At 40.1% G+C, this 24,650-nt stretch overlaps 1 protein-coding gene across 1 annotated transcript in view; it reads right to left on the reverse strand.

Annotated features, from left to right (window-relative positions):
- The window catches only part of TENM4 (teneurin transmembrane protein 4), a 587,508-nt gene that overhangs the window by 317,535 nt on the left and 245,323 nt on the right, over positions 1-24,650 (reverse strand). Inside the window, exons 4-5 of the mRNA XM_079300958.1 lie at positions 20,419-20,707; positions 15,778-16,047 (exon numbers count right to left, since the gene is read on the reverse strand). Of these exons, the coding sequence (XP_079157084.1) occupies positions 15,778-16,047; positions 20,419-20,641 (493 nt within the window). The 5' untranslated portion in view covers positions 20,642-20,707. The remainder of the gene's footprint in view (positions 1-15,777; positions 16,048-20,418; positions 20,708-24,650) is intronic.

Genomic DNA, 24,650 nt, shown 5'->3' on the forward strand with positions numbered 1-24,650 from the left:
AATTTGTACATTGCCATTTCATAGCAATGCCATGAGGTTTACTTCCTTTAACTTTTAGCAAAAGGGAGTTATTAGTCTAGGATGTGGATGCCCGTAGTGCCAAGGATGGCAGTCAGTTGTTTCAGTGCTAACTGCACAAAGCTGATGAGAAAGACACCTGAGCACAAAAACCTGGGTCACCCTTTCCATTAAAGCACTCCGAGATTTTTAACATCCCTGCAGAGCAGATGAAATCAAAGTCTCCTTCAAAGCAATGACCCACAGTGCCACACTGCTGTGTTTTCCTGTCCTAGTGTGATGAAAAGCCAAGCAGACTAGGCTGATGAGTTCAGTCCAGTGGGAGTGTGTGTTTCCCAACATCTGGCCCAGGCTTTACTGATGTTGCTCAGCCACAGGAACAGCCCTTGTGCCACTTTATTAAGCGGAAGCAACGTGGCTTTTTCATGGTGTGTATTATCAGATCAGGTCTATCTCAAATAAATCATATCAGCCCACACTGTCATCTCCTTCCACCCACTTTTTTGTAAAACTTCCATCAGCCAAGCTTACATGCACAGAATTTTCACAGTGGGTAGTTTGCCAAAAAAAAAAAAAAAAAAAAAAAAAAAAAAAAGAAAAGTAAAAAAAGGGACAAGACTTGGCCTTTATTTGAGAGATAGCTTCCTTTGTAGCATTGGGAAAGGAGGAAGGATTGTGATAAACATCATTACTAGCAAGTAATTTTTCCTTTTCTGATGCAGCTCTACAGTGAGTTTGTTATCTGCCTGCATGAAAGATCTTTTCAAGATGTTTCTAGTCCCCAAGGAAGTGAGAGACTTCCAAATGATAATAAAAGAGGGATGTCAGGGGGGAGAAGATGTCTCTCTTGTTCCTCTAACACTTGACAAAGCACTTTGCCCCCCTTCCCAGCACTACTTTCCTAAGCAATTTGGGAGGGAAATGAGCTTGCTTGCAGATATTTTTGTTCTTTAGCTAAAGAAACAAATGCATTCACTGAATATAGCTCTGCCAAGAAAATAAGAACATGGGCAGGACTTTGAATGGAGCCACTGATGGGAATGAAGGAGAGGAACAGTTCGCTGTTTGAATTGCTCATCAGGAAGAAATAAAGGTGAAGAAAGGGAGGGAGGAAATGGAGTTGTTTGAGTGAGGATGCTGAATGCAAAATCTGAGTGGAAGAAATAGTAAATGCTGAGAAGAAGCTGGATGAGTCTGAGTCATGCAACATACTCCCTCCCCCCCACCCAGTCCCCCCAAAGCTGTGTAAAACAGACGCTGCAACAACCCACCTCAGAAGCCTTTCATGCAATCATTCAATCATTATAGAAAAATTGACCCTGGGGCAAGGTCATGTCTTCAACAGATGGACAGAACCAGCTCTCCTGTGCTTCTCTCTATTGCGCAAGAGGGCTGGGATCTCAATGGTTTTGAGTGGCAGCTCAGAGATTTTATGGCACATCATGATGGACTTACTGCCTGTTTCCTAACTTCCTAACTGCAGGGATACATAGAACCTCAAACTATCCTAATTCTTGCTCTTCTTATACCAACTTTCCTAGCACAGTGATATTTTCAAAATACTCCCTGCTAGTGACCTTCTGAATTCCCTGTAATTTATAACATTCTTACTTTAAAATATTAGAAACTAGAGTCACTAACCAATTTTCAGTCAGTATTTTTGCAAGCGAAGGTATGTCTGCATATTTCCAAACACATGCAAGCAAAGAATCTGATAATTTTTTTTCATCCTAGTCTGGAATGCTATTCATAGGCTTATCTAGACTCAAAAATGTATTAATATAATTATTCTTGGAAAATTATTTCGAATTATTCATTTCAAAGTAACTCTCTATGTGGAATCAGAATAAACAGATACTTATGCCAAAGGAAACAATGCTGAAATAATTATTTCATAAAAGTTGTATTAGTACATTTCCAATTGGAGAGGAACTGGTATAAACAGGAAAGAAGCAAACCCTATTGTCTCCCTCCTTCGTTACAGCCTTGTTTTACAGCCCAATAGGCAATAATGAGGCTGTAGATCTATGTCGTCTTCTTAGAATCCAAAAGGCTTTACAGAGTCTGTTGGATGAATTTCAACACCCTGTTCAAGTCCAAGGAGGAAATAAGCTCTTCCAGAAATTCACCAATCTTCCTTTTTCTTCTTTGAGTCTGGCTGTATCTCAAAGGAACCTTATGGACCATCTGTCCCTCCAATTCTCTCAACCCCCACATGCCACCATCGATAAGACATCAATCTGTGAAGCAGCTCTGGGAGAGATTTTTTAGTAGTTTCTCTAGGAAAGCATGCGAGTGACTCCTCTGCAGAATCTATATGCTCTCTGTGCCTGCTGGGGAAAAGGGGTATTGACCTCTCTCCATCTCTTATCTGGTCTGGACATTCTTCTCTTGAAGGATAAAATATATTGGCAAGAACTTTAGACAAAGCCAAGAATGAATTAACCAAATCCAATTCAGGGAGGACATTGATAAACAGTGCATAGCTCATGAGAGCATTAAAGGTTTGGAAAACATTACTTACAGTGAGAAACTCCAGAAGGAAAGAACTAAGAGAAGGTTAAGGATTAAGTTCGTCACTGTCTATGGGGAAATGAATCTACTGGAGTACTGTTCAGGGGCAGTAATAGATGTTCTGGGTCTGTGGTGTCTTTGGGAACCCTTCCTGACTACCTTCTCTTACTTTTTGTGCTCATATGGGACTAACCATAATCTCATGCAGACAATGCAAAATGCTGGTGCCAGTGACTGAGATAAAAATGACTGGAGGCTGCATTTACTTGAGAGTTCAGACTGTGGCTCTTTCTAAAGGTCTTCAATAAAATCTTCTGTTGTGAGGTGGAAAAATATCTCCCAGAAAAAAGCATTGTTATCTTCCAAAACATTCCTTTAGAAACTGATCTCCTCCTTAATCATGCAGCTTACAGAAAGAAGCTGCCTGAACTCTTCTGTTTAAGTTTGCCTATAGAGATCCACTAAAATGCTGAGAACTGAGTTCCAGAACTTATGTCCTCAATTTATTTTTACCCTTTAAAAAAAATTATTTATTTAATTTTTGCCCCTTTAGGCCCAGAAGTTCTCTGTTCAATAATCCAACAACTAACATAGCAATATATCTTTTTTTTTTTTTTTTTCTTGTCAAAATTTCAGTAATTTTTGTCCAAATACTGAGAGGGTTTATCCATTTGCAGTGAAGAAAAATAAGACTGTCCACTGATGTTTCTCCAGGTTTCATCTTCGGTTCACACAAATCACAAGGTCTAACAGCTCACACACGACCCCTCTATGAAAATATTCCATTCAGCCTTAGGACCCATTGAGTTTTTGTGACTTGACCTCTGCTTTCTGCTTGCTCCATTCACAGAAAGAAAATGACCAAAGAGGGCAAATTTGTCCTGATTTGAGAGCAGCCAAATACTAGTGAAAGGAGATTTGTGCAGATGGAATAGCAAGGGGGCAACCACACTTGTGGACAGTCAACAGCCAAAAATATTCAGGTGGGGTTGAGTGACACTGTGGCCTGACAAAGGAGAAGGAGAGCGCATTCCCCCTGCTGCTGTGTGTCACAGCAAGTCTAGTTTAGGCGTATAATTTACAAATATATGCATATATATTATATTTGCATAAATGTTTAAGTGAGCCTTTACCATCTTTATCAACCAAACTTCTAACATGCTTCTCTACAGCTCCATCAGGTAGCATTTTTCTAAGCCTTTTCCTTATTCTTCTTTGTAGACTGATCCCATGCCCAAATTTTTACTTTCCTGACACCAGGAGTAAACATCTGTAATACCCAAAGTCATTACCTTTCTTTTCCTGAGAACTGAGCCAGGATTAACACTTTTTCAAACTTCTACAAACATAGCAGCCATTTCATGGCAGTTCCCCAATATATGACGGGTCGAATCTCCAGTCTGGGTAACAGGCTTCTTTCAGGACAGATGAATAATGCATCCAGCAAATTGCACATGTTCCAGAGGGAACACCTTGTATTAAATTCCAAGGAGGAGTGGAACCAGCTACAGGTAAAGTTTGCTTTGTTGAGCGTTAATGAAACTAATGGGGTATGTTTATGTCACACCTTTCATTCCAAATGATCAAGTGCTTTGTGAGCCTTAATCATTTCACCCATCAGTGAACTGCAGACTCCTCTGGGGTGGAACATTAACAGCTGCTTGGTAGAGCACAGCAGCAAGCCAGAGCAATTAATGAAGGACAAACAACCCTTCCAACTACAGGAGCAAAAGGAAATTTTGTTAAGTGGAATGTAATTATCCAAAGCAGAGAGAGGGAGACATTTCCCTTCATACTCTGATCTGGGTTTACAGCCACTTTTCCAGTCCCTGTGTTACTGGAGAGTCATCATCCTAGCCTGACTCTGAGGTTGCAGTATTCCATTCTAAGAAAGAAGCAAAACTCCCAAAAGAAAAACATCTTCAATTTTTTGGTGGGATTCCAGATTACCATTTGCCTTTTCCAAACACCTAAACCAAACTAGAAGCAAACTAAGAAAGTGGCTGGAGATGAAGGCTCAGTACATATATGTTCCACACAAGCAACATGACTCTCTCTCAGCTATAAAATCTGTGCATTATATAAATGGGAGAAACCATTGTCTCTAAACTATTTGTGGCAGAGTGGCTTGATTTAAATTATAATCATGGTTTAAACCAGGAAGCAGAGAATCTTGATTTAAATAATCAGGTTTAATCTTGTTTTGCATGTGTGCTTTTCAGTTATTTTCTTTTAAAACTGGTTGATTCTCACTGATTGGTATAATTTGCTGCTTCTTTATGCTAAATCAAAAAGTATCCTATATCTATACATATTTATTTCAGCAATTATATAGTTCAGCATGCATTTATTCAGATTCCTACTTTTTTACATTTTTTATGAAGAGAAAATGGTGAACAACAGATTTCTTATTCAGTAGATGATTACTGGCTTTTTCAGTATTTTTTGTTGTCTTACATTTATTTGAAATTCACGTCAAAACTGCATTAAAATGGAAACTGGAATATGGTCGTAATTTCACCCCCCTCCTATCAAACTAAGGGTAATAAAAGTACTTCACCATGCTGGAGATTGAGAAGAAAATAAGTCTTGCACAAAAAATGCGTTGGTGAGAACGAAGTCAGTGTCCATTGTCACTGGGGAGCCGGAGCAGGGGTGCATTTCCAACAGAGTTTGGCAGTGCTCCTTCCTTGCTGGGAACTCTGGTTTAAATAGCCCCCAGATGTTTTTGTTATGCCACCCTCAATCACTGGCCCTTATTTGTCTCAAATTGGGAGGATCATCTGTTGGCTGGGATTTCTGCTGTTCTGTAGGAGAGCGCACGGGAGGTGTGTGGAAACTGAGGTCAAGAGCTCTGTGTGCTGGCACCCTTGAAGAAAGGCTTTAAAACACATGGTTTTGGGGGATAAGTCAGAGCTGGCTTCCTTGAGCAGTTGGACTATCATGAGCATGAGGATGGAGAGCCCCTGAAAGGTCATGGGGATGGGTACCCAAGGTGGAAAGCTCTTAAACAAGTTGGTCCCTCAGATATAATCATAAAATCACAAAATTATTTCAGTTAGAAAGGACCATACAGATCATTGAGTTCCATCCCCCTGCCATGGGCAGGGACACCTTTTACTGGATCAAGTTCTTTAGAACCCCATCTAACCTTGCCTTGAACATTTCCTGGGATGGGTCATCTAGAACTTCTGTGGGCAGTCTGTGGCAGTGCTTCAGCAACCCTACGGTAAAGAATTTCCTTATATCATCTAATCTATATCACTTGTCTGCTAGTTTAAAGTCATTCCTCCTTGTCCTGTCACTATCTGTCTGCGTAAAAAGCTATGAATTATTGTTTTCTTTTTGTATACATCATTCAGTAAGACCTTTGCTGTGGTGGAGAAAACTAAACAACAACCTGCCCTAGAGCTTATAATTAAAGTTTTTAGGGGCAGTCCAAAGAAATATTGAAAACTTTGCAGAATTAGGGCAGTAATACATTTTCAATCATTGCCCTTGATTGAATAATGTTGCTAAAAGTTAATAAAAATCCTCTGAGAAATAAAACAATGAGATTTTAATGAATAAATTCTCATGGCAGAAGTTATGCTTTCCTTTATTTGGAGCTCAGTGTGCACCTCTGGGCATGGGTAAACCAAAAATAACGTGCTCTTTCCTCTCACTTTGTTCTGCTTATAGAAGGAAACACATCTTCACTGAAAGAAACAAAGCCAAATACCTCAAGGGGCATTGTAGGAGACTGAACCAGATGTGGACTAACACTGTGTGCTGAACTGAGAAGCAGATCCAGTGAGCCAAAGGGGAATTCAGAAGTACAGACATGAGCATCTGGAAATGCCCAGTTGGGAAGAATGTGTGAAGAGGTAATGGTGGGTATAGAAAGCTAGGTGCTCCAGGCTTTCTTCCCAATTTCTTCCAATATTCCCTCTTCAGGGAATAATGCTTTATGTAGTTGAAAGTCTGGCATGGTGAATGGACGTGTCCTGCCCATTCCAGCTTGATGTGACCCCCAAAAGACCCAGGATGAAGAAAAAAGATGGAGAAAAGGCAATTGCAAGCTTTGGCTCCCTGTTCCTAGCTTAACCAGATGGTTAACTCTGGATGCAAGAGTCTGTGGACCACACAGATAGATATCCAGCCATTTTGGGCTCTCAGCCATCACCCCATCCTTGTTGATGGGATATTTACTGTCTCCTAATTCTTCGCTTCTGTCATGCTGCTTCTCTTTCATCTGTTCCAGAGAGATCAATCATTTGCCTAGAATAGAGTTTAGGTCTGGGTCTAAATATAAAATTCTACTCCACGTGATCACTGAGCTGCAGGTCCACCCTGACTCCAGTACTAATATCCAGTGCCATGCCAGCTCTGATGGCTCTCAGTGTCCCGACCATAATCCTCAGTCCATGGCAGCAGCCACTCCTGATTGGCAATGATGCACAAATCCCACCCCAAAACCAGGCTGGAAGCAAAGTGCTACTATCAAAAGAGTAATAGGCTTCATGCTGCTGAACATAGGTTTATTCCCCTTGGGGTGTATCACACCAAAAGAAATTATTTATGGCACTCAGAAACAGTGTAAAAAATGCACAGATTTGCTTCCAAAATACTTGGCAGCTTGCCTGCAATATTAATAAATACAATTATTTTCCTTAAAAAAAGCTCCATGGTAAGGCAGCTTTAAGTGGCAAAGGAAAGGACAGAAATTAATGGCACAATTACAAAGAACAGTAAATTCTTACCTGTTAATGTTGTTTCTACATGCCCTCTCTCCCAATATTCAGGCTAATAATGAGCTTTTAGAGTTTAAAGCTTTTTTCCCTGCCTCATGGTTTCAAAATCATCACAATAATAATAATAACGTGAAACCTACACACTAACCTATATTGAACTGCAGTTCATTACAGCAGAATAACATTGTGAAGGACTTTAATGTCAGCATCCTTTCAGATGCAGATCAAGTAATGCAGAAAGTATATTCCCTACAGCACACCATACAGCAATAAAATTAACAAAAAAAAGGAAGTATAAAAACTTCTTTTCCTCTAGGGACAAAGAGGCTAGCAATGAGATAAATTAGTCCTAGAAATCAGTGGGAATTCCTTCACTGTGAAACAAAATCAAGATACTGGCCACTAATGCTGCACTTAAAGTACTAAACTCATGAATCTCAGGTGCCTTCGCCTCTTAAATGGAGAGCAAAGATGCTGCTGGTTCACTTTGTAGTGGTACCAAAGGGACAGTCAGCTCTCAAGTGGGTTGAATCCTGTCTCAGAAGCAGTGACATCCTCATTTTGAAAGGCTGTTTTGCACCCAGTGGGCTGGGAGTTGGTTGAATGTGGAGGGAGATAAGGATCTGTTGTCCTAAACCACATCAATTCACTGTCCCATCTGGGTAAAACCTTCTCTGAGATTCTTGTGAAGGAGTGAGGTGGTGACTCACCTATTCACTTTCAAGAAATTATCTCAGGACTAATATCCAAAAAGGACAAAAAAGATAAGAGGACAAAAGAATAGGAGGAATATATCATCAAGAATGCCAGTGATTAGAAGGTTGGATCACAAGTAAGGAAGATGTAACAGCCTTCAAGGGAGCCATTTTTCAGTGGAAAATGTAGCATTTGATGGTCAAACAGTTAAAAGTCTCCTTTTTAGGACTAACATTCTTCATAGGAATATTTGTATCTTTACGGTTCGAGGGCCTGAAGGCACATTTCTTCCCTTGACCTTCACATTTCAAGTGATCACCATATCTCTGAATATCTCTGTAAGGTGGTTTCAATAAATTGCCATATCCCAACAATATCCACACACCGTTAAAATGGGGACTTTTTGGCAAATCCTGCGTGGAAAGGGGCAGTGAGAGAGTTTTGAGAAGCTGAAATAAGGAAGGGTATTAGTGAAAATTCCCTTCTGGATGCACTACCACTTTATGTAGTTCTTCACTAACTTCTGCAATCGATGATGAATCTTTAGTGCTAAGGGTTCGGGCTAATTTTTATTTCAGGCTGAAACATGTTGTTAATATTAAATTTACAACTGATGGGAGACAAGTGAAATATGACAGCCAGCAGATGTCTGATCTTGCCTGGGTAATTCTAATTTATTCTTGTTTTCCCTTACTAAAAAGTCATAAGGGAAATTTAAAGTATAGCTCATAGTGCATCCTTTTAAAATTACTATTTATTCTGAAAAATATTTTGTTTTTTAAAAAATTCCCTTTCTGAATTCTCCAGAATATGAGTATCACATTTTTGCCTGCATGATTTGCAGAAGAAGCATGTCTGAAGCACACACACATTTACAGGAAGTACTTTATAATGCACTGTTTAATTCAAAGAAGAAAAGAAAGGGATGATGGTGCTGCAACCACGGTAACAATATTAACAATAGAGTGGATGAAGCCTGAAAGGAAATTACTCAGCAAAACATGGTAATAAAAAGAAAAGTCACCATGGATTATCAACTGGGGTATTTTAGCAAATAATTTGTAATGTAGAGATTACACAGTAACTCTGGCATTGCTAATTGCACTGATATACTGAACTATACTTTGTGCCGGTGATTTGGGTCAACATGACTTGGGAAACAGGAAGGTGAATGTAAAGAAAACCAAGTAAAAATCCTTCCTCTGCAGACAGTCAGATCTATTATTATTTGCAAGGCACCTGGTACCAAATAGAGATAACATTAGGAGAAGAGCTCTCAACAACCAAAGGGAACAAGGAAAACACACAGAAATAATTAATGTTTGTCTAAAGCTCTCTTAGCTGTTTTAAAACAACTCTGAGAAGAAAATATTTTTAAAAAGCTGATGAAATGTGACTTGATCACTGAGACAGCTTTCTGATTTAATAAGAGGCCAAAATGGCTATCAGAAACCTAGCAGTGAACAGCATATTGTGGTGTATTTAACCAAAAGTATTGGGATTTATATCACTTAGGCATGCTGTTTTCAAAATACAGACTGTTACCACCATGCATCTAAGACCTGGTGTAACACTGCTGATGGCAACAGGAGCCTTCAAAGGCTTTGGTGAGCTCTGTATCAGTCACTGAATAAATGAAAGCATGAGTAATATTTATTAACTATCCTGGAGAAATACAATTGTAGCATTTCTTTGGTGTTTCTTGTTTTAAGTACTTGTCTTCAATTATTTCTGGCTTTAATGTACCCTCTTTCTAATATGTTCTATATTAAAAGCATTCAGTTCTGTTGAGTCTTAAAACCCTACACAGTTTCTTAAGCACTCTTTCCAGCAAAAGTAATGGCTCAAGCAGTGGAAGCAGAGAGTGTGGTGGTTACTGCAAGAAATGCTCTGTAAATCAGGTATTATGTCAATTAACATGGTTAAGAGTTGAGCCTGGGATAGTAGAGAAGGCAGAGCTATCATGTGAGCTTTAAAGCTCCTGATTGCCACCATACTTCAGTTTTACAACAGCCTAGAAGAATTTTCCAAAAAGGCAATTTATTTGATGAGAAGTTAAAGAAAAGTTAACTGTAACATATCTTCTATCTTTCTTGTTAAGTTGGTAAGGCTTGGAGAGCACGTTTGGATATTGAGCTGGCTGTTTGCTTGAGAGTTTTAAAATTAATTTAAATGCACTCCAGAACAGTAGTGACTAAAGGAAAAAATTCACAGCATGGTTTGGGTTGGAAGGAATCTTACAGGCCATGTAGCTCCAACCCCAGGGTTGCCCTGGGAAAACAGAGACACTTACTAGACTGGGTTGCTCACAGCCGCATCCAGGCTGGCCATGAACAATTCCAGGCATGGGACAGAAGGGGAAATTATTCCTGTTTGTTGTATCTGGGTCCATAATGAATTGGTGCTCCTAATCTTTTCACCAGTAAGTGTCTCTATTACTATAGCCACCATATCACCTTTGGCAGTGACCGGTGCTTTCGGAGGTGAAGCTAAAGATAAATGAACCCTGAGATGAAACTGTTCCTCCTAAACAGAGATGATCAACAGATGTGTGGTGGAAGTGTTGGGATCATCAAACCTACATCCAATTCATCATTAAATGGATGACTGGAGTCCAGCAATAAACCCTTCTGCAAACATAGAAGGCGTGCAGAAGATTTTGCAGGATGATGTTTCCCACATGGTTTTGAATTGTGAAGATGGAAAGAAGTTGCACAGGGCAATTTGATAGAAAAGGTCCTGCAGCTTGAATTTTGCCTTCTAGGGTGGTTAGATCTGGAATTTTAGTTTATGTCTACTAATCTCTCAGTGTGCTGAAGTCACACTTCAGCTACACTTGTACTGCAAAAATTACTTTACATAATAGATCACAGTTGAGCATCTTCAACTCAGTTGAACTGTCTTTAGCCATCTGATGTTAATCATCCTGTCTGTGAGATCCTTCTGGCCATTTGACACTGCCCACATTCTTCCAAGGAAGAGATGATGACAGAGAGAAACATCACACCCCTCCTGACAGCATTAATCATGGCTGACTTGTCCTGCTAATGAAAAAAACTGTTTCCTCTGTCTCTTGTTCTTTCTCATATTTAACCAACTACTTGTCTTGGTGGGTATGAACACTGAGCCCAGATTCCAATGAAAGCAAATCCTTAGTTTGGAATAGTTTGGAACAGCTTCTTTGGAATAGTTGAAAGTTAAACTGTACTGTTTATTTGTTTGTTTGATTGATTGATTGATTGATTTTGAAGGCTGCAACTCCAGTTTCAGAAAGACAAATTTTAAAAATGCTGTTGACCCAGGCGTACAGTAACTCTTTAATGATTGTACTGAGCAAACCAGTAAGTTCATATCACACTGAAGGTAGAGGGAAAAAGTGGTTTGGTTTTGTTGTTGGTGGCAGAGTTTTTTGGTTGGCTGGTTTTGCCCTTTTTTTTTTTTTTTTTTTTTTTTTTTTTTTTGAGGGGAGGTGGGCAGGGAAGAAGATAGGATTTTGCACTGGAATATCTACCCATTTTCTGCCCATTTCTCAAATTCAAATCTGTCCAGAGATTACCACCATGATTCATAACACTTTGAGTGGATCCAGGTTAAGATCTCCATTACAGACCCAAAGGAAATAGACACAGCTCATGGATGCTTGCACACAAACACTGACCATGTCCACATAAGTTAGGAGTCCCCTAGGCAGTACAAAAGCCCAGCCTGAGTAGTCCTGCACAGCCCCAGAGGAATAAGGCACAGCAGCTCTTTGTCTAGTTTATACTTAAAATCTTTTAGCACTGGGGTTCCTCAGACTCTTCCTATCTCCTCCAATACCAAACTGCCTTCCAACTGTTTATGAGTAGAGGAGTCTCTAGGTACTGTCTTTTAACTGTTTTTGCTATGAGTGATGTTCAGAAGATGGAGACTGTTCTTGGAGATGCTCAGTGGGAGCAATGGACATGAGCTGCAGTAGCAATTCATACCAGCTCATAGAAGAAGAGTTGTGCACAGCAAGCCTGGTCAGCTGCAGAACCAGGACATAGAGGTCATGGCCTCTCCATTCTCATAGATACTCAAAGTGTACTTGAAAAAAGCACTGAGTGCCAATCCAACCTCCAACTAAGCCCTGCTTTAACAAGGAGAGTGACCAGAGACTTCCAACAATGCCTTTCAGTATAAACTATCCTGTGCTACTGTATTTTTATGATGTTCTTATGGTTAGAAGGGTATTTTTTGCTCTGTTTTCTTTTTTTTTGTTTGGGGTTTTGTTGGAGTTTTTTTTGTATGGGTAAATTGCTGCAAAAAAAGCCAACTTCTGGAAGTTTATTTACCTTGTTCTTCTTCAATGTGCTCTTCTCCGTGGTAAACAGTTGCTGGCTCAGTACAAATCCTGTTCAGGGTTAGCTGAGGTACCACCAGGAAGCTCCAGGCTTCGGTCCAAATGACCACTTCAGGAACTTATTTTGCTTGAATCAGTCTTGCTGAGAAATAGTGCAATCTACTACAGGAAAGAAGTTCTCCTAACATCATTGCTAGACTTCCAGGAACCAGACTCTCTCTGTGCTTGGTTCTGAACTGTTAATGGGAGTTCACAGTTCCAGTTCAGATCATGATCATGCTGCAGAAAACCCCTTGAGCCATATAAAGTGCCTGCTACATCAGCAATACAGAATGATAGCACTGTCCCCAGACAAGGTGCAGCTTTGCAAAGGAACCATCCAGGTCAAGTGAAACACACTTCCCACTGGAGGGGAAGCCATTGTGGCTGTTTGAATGTGCAGGATGTGAAGTCAGGGCAATGCCAGAGTTATGACTCAACTCTTTGGTGAAAACAAACTCTTAACTTAGTAAATTCATTTGGCCACGTGAAAGCATTCAACCTAATGAAGGTGTTCCTGCTCAGGGCAGAGGCTTGGAACTAGACGTTTTTTAAGGTTCCTTCCAACCCAAACCATTCTGGGAATCTGTGAAAACCTCATAACAATTTAGATAAAGCTATGGATGGCTTTCCATGCCAGCTCCCTGTGCAAGTGATCTGTGGATTACAATATGCCCTGAAGGCTTCCTTAATGTTGGCGGTGGACTGTGACTGCACTTTTTGAGCAGCATATCTGTTCCTTCAAGGCAACACCATTCCTGAAATAAAAACAAACCTACTTTTGAAGGGAGTTAGACCTTTCCTTTTCTAGGAATACAATAAATGTTTTGGCAGAATCATGCTTCAACAGCTTTGTATTTACAAACATCTGAAGTAAATTCTGATTATTTATTTTGGATAAATAATGAACAGCATAAAAACTGCTGACTTTGACCCTCATTGGAAAAGTTGGTTTAATGGACCCCATAAACTCTTCTATTGATGGCAGGTTCATAAAATCCCTATTGACTTCAGCTAAAGGCTATAACTTCTATCAATACTGTCAACAATTAATATTGGCTCCTAAAGGTATCCTGTAAACTGAGTCATGGCATTATGTTACTTTACGTTGCCTTTAGCAAAATTTCATATCTTCTTGAAAATGTTTCTCTTATAAATATGGGATTTCTCAAAATAGCCTGTGTGATAGCTAGCAGCCCAGAGAAACACTACTTATGTGGAGTGAGGAGGGAGGAAACACCTTTATGTTTGGCAGACAAAGCTTCTAAGAAGATCTCAGGGCTTAATTTGCTCCTACAGCAGGTCTTAGGCTATGATGAGTTTGTGCACAAAGGTTTCTCATATCCTTATCTCTGCCAGGCAATTACAAAAAGAAAATGCTCAAATTCTGCCTACTTAAAATACTTTTCCCTAACCTGGTTTTCTTTCTACCTTGCAACATTTGTTTGGTTATGTTTATACCACCAGTTGAACTGCAGTCCCTATATTAAAGCAAACTTTTTATCAGTTCTGGACCACTTTTTCTGACCTGAACATCGTCTCATGTCTATGACATATTCCCAGGAAAATCTAAGTATTAGATGAAGCTCACCACCAGCACAGTTTGGATCTTAATATTTTCTTTCAAGTTCCACCACCTCCTTTTTGTTGGTATGGACAATACTATTACATACTGGACACCACAGCAATCTAAGTTTTATTTGTGTTACACAGTTTTTTTGCTTTAGTATGATACAGCCTGCATCATTTAAAACACCCAACATCTATGACTGTAAATGCCTAGGCTCCAAGGAAACTCCTACAGCACTTTATACAGCACTGTATGTTCTCTATCTCTCATTTCTCTTTTTCTAGTTGCTATGAAGTGATGGTTCAATGAATGGTTAGTGTATCATTAAACTTAAGGAAAGAGGAATGTTGTCTCCACCCTGACATGAGTCCTACACTCTCTGTGATTACTTTCAGTACAGCCTTTCAAGGCATGTGAAGTTGCTAATGTTCTGTTTCTAATATAATTTCATTTGTAAGTGATCTGTAGCCACAAAGTTGCACTTGCAGGTGTAGAGATAGCATTACAGAAAGCAGGGAAAAAGACTCTAGCAGATAATACAATTCTTCTCTGTTAAGACCAAAGGAAAAAAAAAAAACATAAAATTCTCTATACTGCTTTTCATAGTAGGCATGGAAAGAAAAGATGTATGGGATAGGATCACAGCTACTCATACATGACATGGAAAGCACAAAAGAGAGCTAAGTTAGAGGAGAATGGGATGGAAGCACAAGGTGCTTACTTTTGCCTGTTTTCTAGCAATTTCTTGTGAGTGTGCAAAACTTTAGTTAACCCTAATGATCCCTCTGATTTTTCATTAAAACACAAGGATCAGAAGGAAAACAATGTAACCTGAGACTGTGTGTCTGTTTGTAAGACACTACACTAAGAATCTTAAAAAAATATGGCAAAGATAATTTAAAAGGATTCTTCTGTACATCCTTTGAACAGAAGGCCATTTATCTTTGAACTCTGCCTAATATATCATTATCTCCAAGCAGAAACTTAATAAGCTTCAACTGTAATTTTGTTGGAGTTAAACATAAAATCATGTGGGTGGTGTATGCCTCACTATGTCATGGCTTTGAGAGGAAAACTTATCATCATTTGTCACTATAATACCGTGGCAAAAAGCATGAAAAGAACAAGTGATACAGTCATTTCACATGAGCTTTCTGCTCTGAGCACAAGTGCCCGATGACTTGTACGCAGCAGCTATATTAAGAAGCAGGCTGTGCTATAATTGAATTAAAGGTGCAAAGGCATATAGGACTGGATGAACTCCTGGGTCAAGTTGCAATTGAATCAAAATCCCCTCTCCTTCTCATACACTGCTTGGCAGAACTGCTGACCAAAAGGTTCGCAGACCTACAAAAGGCATGCAGGAATCCCCGCAGCTGGGGACACAAAGTTACTGAGATAAAAAAATCTGTGACCTTCAGCTTTTATTTCACACAAAGAAAAAGGCTTCTAAAAATATTTCGCCATCGTTTTCCTTCAGAGAGCAGTCAGCCAATTTACATAAATGAAACGGCTCCTGTCAAGGAACCAGCAAGGAAGAGAAGAAAATTATCTGCCCAGAAAATCTGGGCAAAGATAAGAGTAGCATCGGCCAGAGGAGGGGAGATTTAAATGCCTTCCCTCTGAAAGGTTGCTGCAAAAACCAGGGAGAGTATTACAGCTATTTAATGATCTCTGTCGCAGTGATAAATAAGTAGGAGCTTCTCCAGCAGTTCATTAACAAATACTCTGTAGGACAGTACAAAAGGCCACTGCATGGGGCTGTTAGAAGAGTGTTTCTACGGAGTCTGATAAAAAACCTAAGGAAGATTAAGGTGGAGTAGTAGGAAGAGACACTCCTGAGAGAGCCCAGGCTGACACTGGCACGCGCTGTCACCGCTTACCGGTTTCAGTGTTCTCGTGCTCCGTGTCGGTCAGGGTGAGGTTGGAGTTGGCCCGGCTGGACAAGCAGGAGCTGCGTCCGGACTTGGTGTTGCGCCCCCAGAGCCTGACTGGGTGCTCGGGCGACATGACCACGTCTGCTTCCGTGTCGGCGTCCGAGCCGGCGCTGAGGGAGTAGCCGCAGTGAGGCAGCCCCATGTCGGGCCGGTACACAGTCCCGTGCGTGGCTGCCACGTCCTCAAGGCCCAGCTCTCGCAAAGAGAAGTTGGCTCCTGTGAGGAAAGCACATCGGCCAGGTTATTCTTTGATAGGGCACGGTGCCATCTAGCACAAGTCAAGGGCAGAGGTGCTCATCCTCTGCCTTCATGTGGGGTACAGCAGCTCACAGGAACACTAATATCATACCAAAGATAGCTCTCCTCTCTGGTATTGCTCAGTGACGACAAGAGACCAAGAGAATCATAGAGTCATTAAGGTTTTAAGGTCATCGAGTCCAATCATTACTCAACACGTCTGTGTCCACCATGAGACAATATCTCTAAGAACCTCATCTACACTTTTTTTTAATAACTATGGTGAGAGATGGTGACTCCTCCACTTCTATAGGCAGCCTGTTGCAATCCTTGACCACTCTTCTACTGAAGAAATTTTTCCTTATATCCCACCTCAACCTCCCCTAGTGTCACTTGAGGCTATTTCCTGTTGTCCTATTGCATGTTACTTGGGAGAAGACACCAGTTCCCACCTCACGACATCCTCTTTTCAAAGATGCCAAGATTAAAAAGTGGCTGGATTCCTGCTTCTGGAACCTGACAAAAACTCAGGGCATGTTCAGTGAAATCATCAAGTTTGAAAGCAAAAACGAATGTAGAAATGTGCAATTCTTTAGGAGAGGCAAAAAGTAATCTTCTCGTGAGAAAAGCAAAATGAGGCGTGCAATGATCAAAAGTCCTGCCATACACCTGACAACTTCCCTACAATAGGCAACTTGAGTGAGTTCTGCTCATTGAAATCCCTGAAATTACATACTGGGGATTTAAATTTCCTTTGGTGATTTCACTTTCCCCTTGCTGACCACTTACACCTTGACTCAGTTTAGCTATTCATTCTGATAGAGACACAGCAGAGGTTATTTGGCTGCAAATAGATGCAATTGTTTAGCTGACTAAAAATACAACCTGAAAAGTGACTCTTGACTCCATGTCCAGTTACCTGCAGAGCTTCAAAATCAAACTGAATTGATGTGAATAAGGCTTCAAATATTAGCATACTTTGTTTGGAAAGTTCCACAAAGAGGCTGGGGAGAGCAATTCTAATCCACATTTATTTATTAATGCATGCATTTATTTTTAAACCCTGAATATCTTGAAAAGATTTTGGCCACCCATGAGTGCCTTTAGCTGCATAGTGCATTTATACAGCTCAATGCACCCCTGCTTCTGTTATGCTATGCCTTGGATGGATTAAGGAACTGCACAGTTTGCAGCTCAGGCGTATTTCAACAAGATAAATCTGAATGCACGAGCTCCAGGAAATTTCAGACACAAACCTTCCTTCAAAGTTCATAACTACTCATTATTGAAATCTATTCATCAAGTCTAGATCTCAAGGTCATATCCAAAGCTGAATTATCATTTTCTCCTTTCTCAAGACCCCACAGTTGTGTGGTTTTTCTCAGATTTCTGTTTGCTGATGTCAAATATCATATGATAGAAAATGTGTATCCAATAGAAATAGTCAGTTTTCTACTTTTCCAGAGTATGGTTTCACACTTGTGGAAACATCCTAGCTTATCCTTGAACCTTGCTGCTTGGGGAAGGTCTCTCATATTAGAGCACACATGCATCAGATGACAGGTGGCCAAAAGTAGATGCTATTTTACTACATTTTTTCATTCATTTGGCTTTACAGTTCCTGAATGCAAGGCGAATAATGGGACTGGACAACATTTCAATGTACAGTTCAGAGAATGAGCTGTTTGATGGCAGAAGAAAACTCTGGCTCAGCTGGTTACAGACTGCAGCTGACAATACTCCAACTCATAAAGGATTCATGAACTTCACACCTTTCTAATTGACCAAACAAGGTTAAAGCTTTCAGACAGAGTGGACAGAAAAGGTTGCTTGGGGCTCACACCTCTGTCCGACCCTAGAGCCTTGCTTGGGAAGCACAATGCAAGCTTGTGGCAAAGTAATCCATTTAACATGATTGTAAAGTGGTTTGAGAAATTGTCCTCCACAGTCTCATGGCATGAGGAAGCAAATAAACCTGACCTAAGTTATAAATGCTAGGAAGCAGTATCTCCCCAGAGATGGTGCTTTTCTCTTCTAGTTTTGACTTATGAGTAAGGCCATGGTTTTCTAAACCATCCCTTGTGGAGTCCTGAAAAACATCTTTAGGTTTTCCTTGCGTGTTTGAGTCACTGGTGGTGAGTTCCACCTTCACCTGAAAGAAGCCACACTCAGCACCATCAGGCACATCAATGTGCAGCATGACCGACGCTCTCCAGTAACAGCAGCTCATAAATTATGAAAAATGACTGCTACAATTAACTGAAAATCAAATTTATTTGCAACAAACAGCAGCAGATGCATTGATTTTCATATTCTATGCTCACTGTTGCCTTTTAAGCTGGAAGAACTCAAGTCAATAAAAGGAAGATAATAAATATCCAAGACTTTTTAATTCAGATCTGGTCTATTTTCTCCTGTGCTGACTTGCACATTTGCTGACACTCACTCTAGCTAAAACCATTTAAATGCTGACTTGTTTATTTACTGAATTTATTTGGTCAATTTGAAATGTTTCCCTCCTCTGCCTTCCAAACTTTGCCTTGTTGATGTCAAGCAGGCTAATAAGGCTTGGTTTCAGTTGGCCTGAAGCCAAGCAGCATCACAAAGAGAGGTCCATTCATGGCTTACTGCCAGTGGAAAAAGTGGCACAGAAAGTCTGGTATTATTGTTAACACTCTTCAGGCCAGTTTTGGGAGCCTGAGGATAAACTGGAAGAAAGCTTTAAGTTGAGCCATTTGTGAGGGTTATATTAGAAACAGAACTGGCACTCTGACTTGGTTAGTCTTAACTTCTCAATGAATTTCAGCTACTTAGACCACTCATTTTTACTGTTTCTCAGTACCCTGCAAAATTTTCCTAGGAAAGTATGAGTTTGTGTATAGAAAAATTTACACTCCCTTGTCAAGAGACTGGATTTTCAAGGAAAGTAATCTTTTGTGGGCTTCTAAGGAGAAGTCCATGGACCTTCATGGCCTCATGGACCTCCAAGTTGAAAACCACTGACCTGGACTAATTCACATCTATCTTGCATGGTGAATATATTGTATGAAGTAAGCAAATGCAATGACCTAAAAAGTTTCCTTTTCTTTATAATGTCATACATTCCTTAGAGGGGATGAAGTACTTCAGAGTTGCTAAGAGGAAAACTGCTTTTATGATGTCAGTGTTACTTACAACAACTATTGGCCCTTTTGTTGATTATTGCCTGTTGTAGCTATCCTGAAACTCGAACACTAAAGCCATATGCATGAAGATACTTCTGCAAATAATTTTGCTTGTGTGTGCCTCGAAGATGAGTCTTGCAACAAAACCACAAGTGCATGATTTTTGAGGAGTGAAACGAAGCAGCCCCCAAGTTTAATGAGTGTAATTATATGCATTCCTTCTGGGGAATCAGTTTCCCTAAATTGCAGAGGACGTGCTCAGAGTACTCTGGGTTGGCTAGTTTATGTTCATTTTCTGGAATGCTGCCTACTCTATTCAACTCACTTTGCCATTTTATGCTTTTCTTGATGGACTTCTAAAAACAATTTATGTGAAGTCTTGGTTGGAATCTGAACTACATCTCTATAGAAAAATGAAGATGAGTCTTATAGTAGGGGCCAGAAATCTACCTCATATAGGCAATAACAGCAGTGAAAATGTAACTGCACTGACTTCAGGGTAGCAATAAAAAAGAGAGTATCTGGAATCTCTGTTAGAACTGTGGAGTCTGTGGTGACTCTTGAAACTCCACATCTTCACAGATACTGTGACTCAGATTTACTAAATGTGTTCCTGTAAGTCCTAAAGTGGTTCCTTACTCCTCTAATATTGGAGCATATCCCCAGGGCAAACCTAAAGCCTGAAGGCCATGTGCAATGCCCAGAAGGTTCATCCCATCTGGAGCTCAGTTGCCTCCTTTCTTCCAGGGTTCTTGGGTTTTGCTGTAGACCAGACAGACAGATAGTGACATTTTCCTCTTGCTGCCTTCTACCTCAGCATCCTCACTGACTTCCTTCATGACAGAGCAGACACACGACACAGGGAGAAACTTTCCATGCCATGTCAGCATGTGCATGGGGGCTCTAGTCTTATGGTGGGAAGTGGCAAAGTGCTGCTGCAGACAGAAAGACTAAGACATAGAAAATGTGTCTTAGTAAGTGCTAAGGAACACGGGATATGGGTTTGCCACTTAAGGACACTGGGCTGCACACAGTGTCTGTGCAATACAATAAAGATGATTTCTGCTGTTCTCTTTAAATCTCTCTCTTACATCTTGCTTTTGGCCTCAGTCTTTTAAATGTAGCCTCCAGCTCTGAACTGATTCCCTCACGCTGCTTACAGCTGCATCTGCTGGCAAGCACCCACCTGCTCTGCAGAATTCATCGGCCTCCTGGTGCACCATGTCTTTGACCCGATTGCTGTAGGTCAGCCTGGAGTCCTGATCATAAGCCTTCAGGGTCTCGCTGGAGCTGTAGGATTTCTGGGGTGCCTTGCTGTCCTCACTGTCGGCTGAGGAGCTGGTGTAGCGGCGCTCAGTGTCACGGCGCCGAGTCAGAGATCGATACGGTTTCCTTTCTTTTACATCCATGGCACCCTTGTCTGAGTATTCAACATGAAAATAATGATGTCTGTGGGGTGGTGAGATTGGAATAACCTGAAAGACAGAATAAAAACATGTCATGCCTTTGGGCACTCAACGGCTAATTTGCCTTCTTTATACATTCTCACACTGAAGAAAAGGGATGTTACTTAATGGATTACAGAAAAACCCTCTTAGAACAATTACCAATAAAAAAAAGTCTCAATTATGTGTGACTCATTTAATAACTGCCACTGCTAAGAGGATACATATACGCAGTAACCTGCATCTGTCTGAACTAGGCATGCACTTGGGAATTTGAAACTGATTGTGATATTGTGTGTCTTCTTCCCATAGGAAGTGATTCAGACACCTCGAGGAGGCATGTATTCATCAGTCACCTAATCTCTGGGAAATCAGGTAATGCTGAAATGTCTCTATTTGGGCAACTGAAGGGCTTTGGAAAAATGCTGTCCTGTAATTTTAAAAATGTTTCCATAGATCATGAGGTTAGAATGCGTGTACAAAAGACTGAGATGGTACAAAAAGGCAAGTGAAAAGGGAGAGGGAGAAAGGAAGAATAAGGAGTGAGATGCGGGTGGAAATTGCATAAAAATGTCTTTCTTTTCAGAAGGCTCATCTTTACTCAGCTGGAAATATATTAGAACTTAAGCAGAGCTGAGAAAGTGTAAATAAATGATAGTGTTCTGCTTCATGTAACAACATGGCCTGGGATTTATTTCTGTGGGAAAACCAATGTATATATGCACTGCAATGCAAGCGTACATATCTGCGCACAGAGAAAATGGATATCAGAAATAAAATGTATGAAAAAGTATTAGTGTCAAAACAATAAATTATATTTTTACTTCAAATTTATTAAACATGACAGAAGTCACAGAAAAAAATAACAGCAGTGACTTGCATCAAGATGGAAAAACATGTTAGTTTAATATCTGAACTAGTTAATGAGGAAAAATAATGATAAAATCCACAAACCAAATATGGAAAATCTGTAATTACGGGCTGAGCTTTTCAGAAACGGAATCCTCCTGACTGCTAAAGAACAGAAGTGAAGTCCCTAAATGCCATCTCAGGATATTGTTGTTTACCATTAGCATTTAAAAACAGAAAGCAAAAGGTTCCAAAAGCACCTGTCAGTTCTTGGTCTTTTTCACAGCAAATACATATGGAAATACATGGCAAAGACTGAATCACATTCTGTTGGCATTTCTTTCTTGAAAAGCTAAACCCTGAATGTACTAATGAAATCTTACTCGTCCATGACTCAGACCCTAGCCTTGCTTCAGATGCTGTGCCCTGGATTTCAGAGAATCATAGATCCCTAGAATGGTCTGAAAGGGACCTTGAAGATTATCTAGTTCCAAGCCCCTGCCATGGACAGGGACACCTTCCACTAAGACCAGGTTGCTCAAAGCCCCATCCAACCTGGCCTTGAGCACTGCCAGAGATGGAGCATCCACAACTTCTCTGGGCAGCCTGTGACAATGCCTCACCACCCTCACAGGGAAGAATTTATTCCTAATACCTCATCTACACCTGCCCTCACACAGCCAAGGTGCAGTAGCTGAGGATGGATGTGATGTGAGCTTTGTAGGTCAGTTTAAAGGGATGTGGTGTAACGTAGCATTTGTGGGTTTTAAAACTGAGTGTGTGAAGGATGGAAGACTCCTAGCACAGGTTCTGATAACCAACAAATCATAATAGTAATACAGAAGCCTGAAGACAACACTTCATTATTAATTTCTTACTTGAAAAGCTGTCTGGCACAAGCACTGATAAAAAGTCTGTGAGATAAACTGGCAGCTAGGCAAAGAACAGGGTTACACTCTTGGGTTGCTCTTGGGGTTAAACCATGACACACTCCTATTTCTGCAATTCTGACTGTGTTAAAACTGCTCACTGGGTTTTGTCCCTTTAACCCCCAAAACTAACTTTGCAATGTTAATAACTAACTTTCCAATTCCAATACCTTGTATGGCTTCTGCAGTTATTCTTCCTGTAAATTAAGACACTACTATTATAAAAAAAAACAACTGTTGTCTCCCAGTCAATTCCAGAGACAGTGGCAGACCAAGTTCATGCATTCTGTTTGTCAGCAAAATGCACAGAAACTCCTGAACATTTAGGGAGGGAGAGGGGAAAGGAGGAGTGTCTTATAAGGAGTTTTATCTAAGTCATCCACAGAGATTTGAGCACCACTTTGATTTTAAACATGTTTTTAAACCCACCGAACTCATTGACTTAAATTCATTCAGGTAAATGCAATACAGTGAATGCAAATGGGATTACTCACCAGCCAAAACTGACATGCTAAATGTATTGCAGAGTAAGGATACAAAACTAAGGCCTGAATGTAGAGGCAGTAGTGAAGGAATTTGTGTTGTGCTAAGGAACAATAGCAGCATGTAAGAGATTTACCAAATATTGGTAGATTTTTTTTTTTTTTTTGCATTGAATCAAACATATTGGTGCTTTCACACTGGAAAGAAATAAAAAAAATTGAACATCTGATTGCCTTTCAGTGCACTGTTATCTCCCCCTTTTTTTTTTAAAAAAAAAAGCTTTTTCTGGCTTGAAAAATTGTGACTTTTTTTTTTTACCCTTTTTATTGAATCTGTTTGTCTCATTTATAGCATCTCTGTTTGAAAACCTTAGAAGGAGCAGGTTCGTTCTACTTTTGAATATAACATCTTAAAACAGGCTCCTTCACAAAAGCCCAGTATTGAGAGCTGCTATAATGAACACTGAAATTGTGGTTTATTGTTATGGGGGATGGATATAGCAGAATGTGAGTGAGAAGTGGTTACTCTCTAAGAAAGAAATGAGGAAAGGCAGATTCTATCTGCTCCCAAGCATTGTAGCAATTCCTACCTAGGAATGGTCATTTTAAAACCCTCTAGCAGGAGAGGAACATGTGCCAGGAAAACCTTTTTGCACTGCTAGAGCCACAAGGTACAAACAGGGTCTGTAATTACCATTAGTAACCTTGCAGCTTAGGAAATGACAAAAAAACATGAGGAAATTGACTGAATTCCCACCAGATGAAGGGCTTTCTTTTTGTAAGGAAAGGTGCTGAAAAACTGAAAATTCTCCTACAGTTCATCAAAAATAGCCTTGTAAATTTGCACCATCCATATGCACATTCCTCTGTAAGTGTGTTTCTATTCCAAACTCATTCATGTCTTTATAAATTTAACTCTTCTCAACTTTTTATTTCTCTCTCCCTCACAACTTAGCTTGACTTTCCAAATAGAAAGGTTAACTCCATAAAACATAATGAAGATTTTTTTAGAAGCTATTTTAAAAGAGTGAACTGTTGCATTTACCTGACTTAAGTAAGTTTCCAGCACTCTCTGTGGATATGCAGTTCTTGCCATCTCAGTTTTATGGCCCAATTCCCAGATGGTTTAGATACCTTACTTTCAATGGAGTTGTGTTGTCAGAGAGTTTGCCTCACAGTTTTTCTGTGGTAGATCATTATTTTTTTATCTGCTACTCCTTGTGTCTAGATTTTACTTCTGCTACAATTTCATCAGTGCCACCACATTTTTCCTGACTTCTCTGGCACATGACAAACACAAAGAATCACACTCATCTGTTACATTCTCAACCACCAGTTTCTTTCTGTCTTTAGCTCATGATTGCTCCTCAAAATTTTAAAAGCTTCCATAAACTTGCTGGACCGGATGTAAAAAAATACAGTCTTTCTAATATGGATCTTTCCATCTCTGTGTTCATTTTCCCTCCATAAAAGCACAAAACCCTCCTGCTCTGAATCATTTATATTTGAAAAGGGTTTTCTTGTCCTATTATGCAGTGTTTCTAGACCTGTTCGACTCTTTCATTGTACTGCATTCTGCATAACATATACATTTTCACTTTTTAAATTTTTTTTTTTTTAAGGACAATTAGTTGCAATGGCTATTCCTATTTTTGGCAGCCCTGTGTGAATGGGGGTCCAATTGCAGCTGGACCACAAATTGGTCTGGAGTAC

The sequence above is a fragment of the Erithacus rubecula genome (assembly GCF_903797595.1).
Source record: "Erithacus rubecula genome assembly, chromosome: 1".
Classification (NCBI taxonomy): Eukaryota; Metazoa; Chordata; class Aves; order Passeriformes; family Muscicapidae; genus Erithacus; species Erithacus rubecula.